Here is a 7,680-nt window from a genome sequence, read left to right as displayed (position 1 = left end):
GCACCTGCTTAGTTTGGCTATATCAGTGCTTGTGAAAGAGTGTGTAGTGGCACTTGTCAAGCATCATACTCTGTTTTAACAATTGGTTGGATTACCAAGTCCTCCATTAGGGAGGAACTTGACACAGCCTTGTCTGAATCTGAATCAGATCAAGTACTATCCCTGTCTTCTGGGACTCTACATATAAAGAAATTCTGCCTCCAGACAATGATCAAATGTTTCACAGATACTGTTACCTGGAGGATCCTGCACTGCTCCCCACATTAGCCTGATGGCTTTCAACGCAGACAGGGGCTAAAGCCTTCTCCTCTATCGCAGCTCCAGGGTTCTGCTGGGTGAAGGATGGATCTTTTTGCAGGTAGTAAACCTGGGCTTGTGTTGTTTCAAATGCTGCTCAGTACCTCTAAGGCAGTGAGCCATGAGATATAAGCAGGGGAACTCTCCTTTGTGTTTCCATCCGTCTGACTTTCTCTAACCAAAGCAGAATCTGACATCCATGGGCATGGCAAAGTCCCAGAGTAATCAACTGAGGCACCTGTTACAGAGTCAGGGCTGGCCATGATGCAGTGTACCACATCCCACTTGTAACACCAGAGTGTAAGGGCTTAAGGCAGCCATGCCAGGTTACAGAATATGGTAACAGACACCAGATCAACAGCTTCAGGGACAAACAGTCCATCTCCAGATAACAGTACAGGCAAAAATACAGATCAGTAGTACAATTACCTGGGTTAGGACAAGTGCAAGTCAAATAATCCTCCAAGACTGGGCTAGATGTAACATCTGGGCACACCAAAAATGACATGACTGTGGCTGTCACTCAAGACAGCAGGGCGCAATCTCTTCTCCATAAAGAGACCTACGCCAGACAACGCCCTTGGGGAATGCAAAGTCCTTGGCTGGACTGTTCTTATCATCAAGCACTCTTCAGGCTAAATAACCAAACATTACGCCTGCCCCTGTTCTCCTGTGCCAGCTCTGTCCCTGGAGCGCATGGGGACCTGTAATCCTGCACAAGGCAATACGCCCCACATTTCCTTGTGGGCACAGGTCTGCAAGTATTTTATAAGGCAACACGAGCCTCATGGCTCCCTTACGTGCACCATCTCCAGAAACACTGCATTAGGTATTGCAGCCTTACAGAGACCCCATTAGTCTTGGCACTTAAACCTACTGCAATCGACAGTTTACATATGGAAGTCACAGAACGCAAGAACAAATATACAGGGTAGTCTGAACTGTGAGAATATCCTGTGAGTAGAGGCTCAGAAGCTCTTAACCTGAGAATGAACACAAATATAGTGCTGACAATGAGCAGACTGAATTTATACCAGCCTTATAGTACAGTATGTTAAAGACTAAGAAGAAGCCAAATAAAGCAAAACAACAGTAGTACAGAAGAAAGAAAAGAACTTGAAGGACAAGGTATAAAAAGGAAGCATGAACTACACTGAAAGATGATGCATGTGGTACTGGTAATTATTTTTTATTTTTTATAAAAGAAGTAAAAATCTTCTAACAATGCCCAAGTAGTGAACAATTAGAGTACCATTTGGCAACAGGCCTCTGAAAGACTGTTCCAGCTTGTCCAACTGTGAGTACTTCTTAAAGACAAAAAAATATTTGAAACACCACTGGACCAACCCACACTCAAAAGTCTCACGAATTTAACTTAAAAATTAATATTCTCCAGCTGTATAATTGTTTGTATGAATATATCCTGCACTCTTGCACTGTCATACAGAAGTTTGCACTGCCATACAAACACTTATGGAATCCTATAATCCATCTGGAGCCATTTATTCTCAAATTATTTCTTTTATGCAAACTGCAAGATTGATTAATTAACATTACACAGTTTTCTTTCAAACATTTTACTGGATTTTACAGGAGAACTCTTTAAATGTAAACTGTGTATTTAAACTGTCTGCTGTGCTACTTTAAACCCATGAACAACTTACAGGTGTTGCATTGTTTCAAAATCAGTTTTGAACTTTACCTCATTTTTGAATATCTACTGGACTATCTACTGTAGAAAAAATACTTCAGTCAAAACCAGAAGTGAATAATGTTGTTGGCATGTTAAAACAAGGAAACACTGAAACTAACATAATTCCCTCTTATTTTTCCACTGCTAACTGTGCAGTATGAGTAGCAGCTTCAGGAGCTTGTTGCGCCACCTTCTTCCTCATCTTTACATTGTAGACGTGCTGCTGGTTCTTGTGGTTAGAGCTGATGTTCCAACAACCACAGCTAAAAGAGATCAAAAGGAAGAGAATATTCAGTCCCAAGTGTAACTGCTCTTCCACAGCCTACGAGTGAAAAGCAGTACTGTAACAATACACTGTACTTTTCCTCTGTCATAAAACCAGAAAACAATGCATGAAATAACTACCTCCATCACATTATCCGACATGCTTAATCAGCTGAGTTTTTTCCTGCCAAAGGAATATGGTCCCAAAGCTGCAGCAACTGCTCTCCAACTTGTGGTTCCAGCTCCTAAAAATGATCAGGAAATTAGAGAAGTTATTAGCACTACTACTACGGACATAGAACTATTTATTAAAAAATTCTTAGAAGAGGTTCCTTGTGAATGCTTTCAACCTTTCTGAAAAAGGTCATTCTTTTTGCCATTGAGTGATACACTAGAATTCTACATAAAGGAAAAGGCTCAGCAGGAGATTAAAAACTTCCATAAGCAAACCTGGCCTACAGGCTGTTTGGTTTTTTTCCCCTTCACTGCAAAGTGTCAATTCTCATGAGGAGAATTCCCAGTGAACACACCACTGTCACATAAAAGAATGGATGCACCATAGAATTCATACTTTCTACAGGTCAGTTTCTTATTAACTAAAGATTACCATTCTCCACATCTTTTTAGTGTAATTTGATCAACTGGGTAGTGGAGAACATGGAAAGGCAGGTCAGAGGTCACACAGTGGCTCTTGGTGGTGAATCATACACACTAATATAAACCACTTGGTTTTAGGATCATTGAGATTCTTTAGGTCTTAGGAGCCACTTACAAGAGAAGCACTGTCAACTACAGCATGTGCTACATTCCTCTCCTTGTTCTTGCAGTATGCTCCTTCCCTCATTCTTGCAACTAGAGAGGTTTTTGGGAAGCAGGGAGCAGACAGTAAAAGAAGTTTAGCTCTAGAATGTTTTACCAAGGAGATGTTTTGGGAGGGGACTGAGGAGAACACAGAAACTGCCAGGGAATTCTTGTGCCAATTCTTTTCTGCCTTTTTGTAGTTGAATAATTTAAACTAAAACTGGAGAACAGTCCTAAGCTTTATTCTATCTCAAATATCAAGATTCTCTTCAGGCTTTACGACACACTCAAAGCTCTAATTATGAACAGTTACTTTGTGCGTGACAGACTATTTCAGGGAACACATCTGAACCAAACAGGGCACAAACCTCTGAAATTAAAAAAACTCTCAAACATTCATTTTTTGATGTATCCAGCTTTAAATTATCTTTTTTTTTAACATAAATGAAGTAATAAACTCCTTTGCTTTTATCCAACGTTTCCACTAGTTCAACAGTAATTCTCCATTAGCAAAAGGCACAATGCACATCAACAAACTGTGATTCAGATTAACAAATACATGAGGACAGCTGAGATGAATGTCAAGGCTGAACAAGTTAATAAATGATATGCAATTCTACCAAGTAAAGACTTCAGAAGAGAATAACATTACCTGCCCATCTCTGCTTATTTGTACTTTCTTATTGTCATTCCAAGGGTTGAGCAAATGGTGTGCAAACTGAAAAGGAATGCTTTCTTTTCGGATCCACTCCACCTTAAATACACCTCCAAAACCAGTAGATCCCCACTCTTGACTTTTCTCACACCCTATTGCTGAACTCATTCTAGCAAAACCCTGGAACAAAAATTGAAATATGAAAGAACAGACATAATGAGAGCGTATCTATTTATGATGGAATTAAATAAATGAGTGGACTTCTAAAATGTTTACATCAAGAAAGTCAGAAGTATAATTTTTTTTTCCACTTAAAATATATCTTCTAGAGTTTGATCACAAAGTATGTCTCTCAATTCATCTTTCACAATTACCATTAAAGACTTTTTTAAGCTTTGTAACAGAGGTTGAAAAGGTGTTGTAAAAACATATGAAGTGCAAGAAATCAAGATGAATGTTATACTATAGAATAGTCCATTAGCTATTCCTTGTTAGTTGCAGACACTTCTTGCGCAAATCCATTCCTTCCTTCCCTTGCTCCCTCTCTGTAAATAAACTTTCATATAGAATTAGAAGAGTGCAGCTGTTCTTTGACAGAAGTCAAAGTTGCTTTTAGCTCCTTCTTCAATGAAGTGGAAAGGGGTTCCAACCAGACAAATATTTCAGAATGATGGTAAAAAGGCACAAAAAAGAGTTAACAATGGTTCAGCTGGTATACCTTGTCCTGTTTGCTCTACTTGTTTTGCTAGAAGAACATTTTAGGAGCACTGGTTAATATCATGTTCTGTTCTACTCACTGGACCACAGTCATTATTGTAGGAAGAATAGGAATAGTATACACAAGGTAATAAATTAGGGAAACTAGACGTTTGAATAAGATATAGAAGGCCCAGAGCCAGGATCTTGCAAGCTTGAAGAATTCAGGTCACCTAACAAAGAAAACTGAAGAGGTTAAATCGAGGAAGATGTCTGTGGGGACCACCAGAGGGATGAAGGCTCCAGGAGAAGACCCCCACAGTAGAAGATGGCACACGTCCAAAGAGATTCTGAAAAGACTCTGCCCAGAGACTAGACTACTTATTATGTTAGATGATGTAACTGTGTATCTAAAGTGTATAAAATGGCTTGCAAGCCGAGCAAGTTTGTCCAGGACAAGCTGGCTTCCTCCCAGCACTGAATAAACAAATACCTTGCTGATTACAGACGAAAAAGTCTCTGAGCAGTTGATCATTCCAAGGTTTTTTGGTATCAAAAAAGAAAATTAAAGAAACCACAAATCCAAGGCTGCATCTAAGTTATTTAAGGACAGCCCTTAAATACACCCCCCCGCCCCGGCAAACCAAAAATAAACCCAGGCCACATATAATGTATCAGTCATCTGGGCAAATTTATGCCAGTTATGACTTAAGACTCCAAGACGTGCAGTGCACTATGTAAGTTACCAGCACACACTGTTGCTGTAAGACACACAGTCCCAGACAGTTCAAGCCACACTTCAATGAAAATTAACAAAAGGAACAGAGGAAAAATAATGGTAGAAAGAAAAGAGACACCTGGGATAAGAGAATATTATTAGAGAAGTTAACCCTACATTCTCATAAAGGTCTAGTACACTGTCAAAACTGGAAGGCAGGGCAGTATCAACCACCTACATCCTGACTTCAGTGTGTCTTCCCCTCCCAGCTTCCTTGTCTAAGGGCACCAACATAACTGCCTACTTTCAGCATCAACTGGCATGCTGAAAATTACTTTTCAGTATTACATTGCATTTGCCAAATCATTGTATGTGTATCTCATTGCAATCCTCAAGCAGTCTTGCCAAGATACCTGTATCTGGGTTGGTTCATTAAGTTCAGCTGACTTCTATAAATAGTTTATATATAAAGAGGTAAATTGAACTTTCTTTACCTGGAACAATTGGGTTTAGCTGACTCTACAACACAGTTAACCTGCAACTTTGCACTACCAGGTCAAGTGTAATTTTAAATTGGCCACGAATCTGTCAACGAATTGTTGACAAATACCTCACTATTAGGCCAAGACAAAGCTCTGGAAGAATCATGGCTATGCTTCCCAGCTTAAGAAATCACAGTTTAGGCAAAACAGTTTTTATTAAAATTTGTAATAAAGCCACTTATGAGTTTGCTGACTTTGGAAAGCTGTGACTTGTTGTAACTACTTGTTCAATTACAATATTTATTTTAGTATGCAGAGAGAAGAGTAGCAATCGCTTTGTGGGGATTTTTTGATTTACTTATTTCATTATAGTTATTTCAAAGCATTTATGTAGGGTATAAACATTATTCTGACTCATTCTATTTGGATGCAATTTAGTATTAGCCTTTAAGGAACAAACTGAGTTAATTAAAATGGTCTATTTCAGAGAAGAATGGAGGACTCTTTCCTCAACAACCAGAGACACTGGCATCCTACACTTATTAGGTCAGGAGTCGTAATGAAAGCCCTCCATAGCACTCTCCTAAAACATTAATCACAGACAATATTTAGTATTAGTTAAGAACTCACCTGAAAGTGTCCAGACCCTTGAACAGAAAATATTAAGTAAACTGTGCCGCTCTCCCAAAAGGCTCCATTCAGTTTTCGCTCATTACTTGGCGTAGTGGACCATATACCCTTCTGCTGAGAAATATCAATGTTCTGCAAGTTGCTACTTTTCATTATAAAGTACCGAACTGGCATATTTTGTCTTGGTGAAGGAGATGTAGAACACTGGAAAAATTAATCGATACAATAAAATAAACCAGGCTTAATTCTAAAGTTTTACATACATAAAGAAGAAATCCCTTCACTGTGCTCCTCCTCTCCTCTTCCAGATTGCTCAAGAAACACAAAATCCATCAGCTGTTCCTCTCTGAATTGATTTTCACATCTGTTTTAGATTTTTAAGCATTTTTCAAAATAGTAATTCATTCAAGAAGGGCAAGAAGCAAGTACAGGAGAACAGGCCTAACAACAGGCCTAAATAGTGATTAATTACAATTCTTTGAAGTCTGATAGACCTTCAGTTCCACACAAAATTAACCATGCTGGACTGTAGCCTGCAGCACACTATTCGTATTCCATCTTCAGAATACATGAAGTTTTCTCTCTTTAACACTGCCTGAATTTAAAAACTGAAAGACTTAAGAGGCACTATAAATCCTCCAATGAGTCCATGACTAAAAGAGCAATGGGCTGTCCCCTCAGTGATCTGTTTAATATTACTGCAGTTTAGTATTCAAGTATATAGAGAGCATTATGACAATAACTGATTAAAAACATGTGCTTTGTTAAAATAATCATAAAAAACCCCAATCCCAAGTAGCTGTAATAAGGTAGATACCATAAAACTTGTAGAATTAGTACCAATGTATGCTATTACAGAAACAGAGGAAGGCAGAAACCAAAGGGTTCAGAAGTGTATGTACTGTACACAGCTTCACTGTTTAGTATAGCAAGTTTCTAAAAAAAAAAAAAAAAAATCTGATTTTTTTTTCAACTTCATATAGCTTTACCTCAGAAGTCTGCAGAGAATAGTATTTTTACTGAATTAAACTAGTGCAACAAGGATATTTAGACATGATTTTAAGTTCCAGAAAGAAATATTATGCAGTTGTTAACAATGGAAATCTCAGTTCTTAATTTACGAATACAATACCTGATCAGTGCTGAAAGATATCAGCAAGAAGTTCTATTAATTTTGAAGAAGACGGTAACATGTTTATGGGAACTTTACCTTTCCAGATACTGGAGAACAAGGACTAGCACAGGGGCTAGGATAGCTACTGCTGTCTGCAGACTTCACTGATGATCGATCTGACCTGTCATCTGAAGTTTGTTTGGAGTGCAAAATATTTTTTCGTTTGTACTTCTTTGCCTGGTGAAGTGCAGGAGGTGTAGATTTCATTAAAACTCTAAAAAGTAAAGGTAGATACAGGACATACCACAACTTTCACAAGCAGTCACAGAA

The 7,680-nt window shown here is 38.5% G+C and overlaps 1 protein-coding gene across 2 annotated transcripts in view; it reads right to left on the bottom strand.

Annotated features, from left to right (window-relative positions):
• Positions 1–1,465: 1,465 nt before the first annotated feature.
• Positions 1,466–7,680, bottom strand: part of LOC126647676 (3'-5' RNA helicase YTHDC2-like) — a 31,819-nt gene continuing 25,604 nt past the window's right edge. Inside the window, exons 26-30 of one of the 2 annotated variants that reach the window (XM_050330175.1) lie at positions 7,447–7,624; positions 6,237–6,440; positions 3,708–3,890; positions 2,396–2,499; positions 1,466–2,253 (exon numbers count right to left, since the gene is read on the bottom strand). In XM_050330175.1, coding sequence (XP_050186132.1) covers positions 2,419–2,499; positions 3,708–3,890; positions 6,237–6,440; positions 7,447–7,624 — 646 coding nt within the window. In that variant the 3' untranslated portion in view covers positions 1,466–2,253; positions 2,396–2,418. Of the gene's footprint in view, positions 2,254–2,395; positions 2,500–3,707; positions 3,891–6,236; positions 6,441–7,446; positions 7,625–7,680 lie in introns of those variants that run through there. The other variant, XR_007630639.1, reaches the window with a different exon arrangement.

Source organism: Myiozetetes cayanensis, unplaced genomic scaffold (genome assembly GCF_022539395.1).
Source record: "Myiozetetes cayanensis isolate MyiCay16 unplaced genomic scaffold, myiCay2020 scf4, whole genome shotgun sequence".
Classification (NCBI taxonomy): domain Eukaryota; kingdom Metazoa; phylum Chordata; class Aves; order Passeriformes; family Tyrannidae; genus Myiozetetes; species Myiozetetes cayanensis.
Note: the sequence above shows the minus strand (reverse complement) of the source record. Positions and strands in the feature narration are given on the sequence as shown.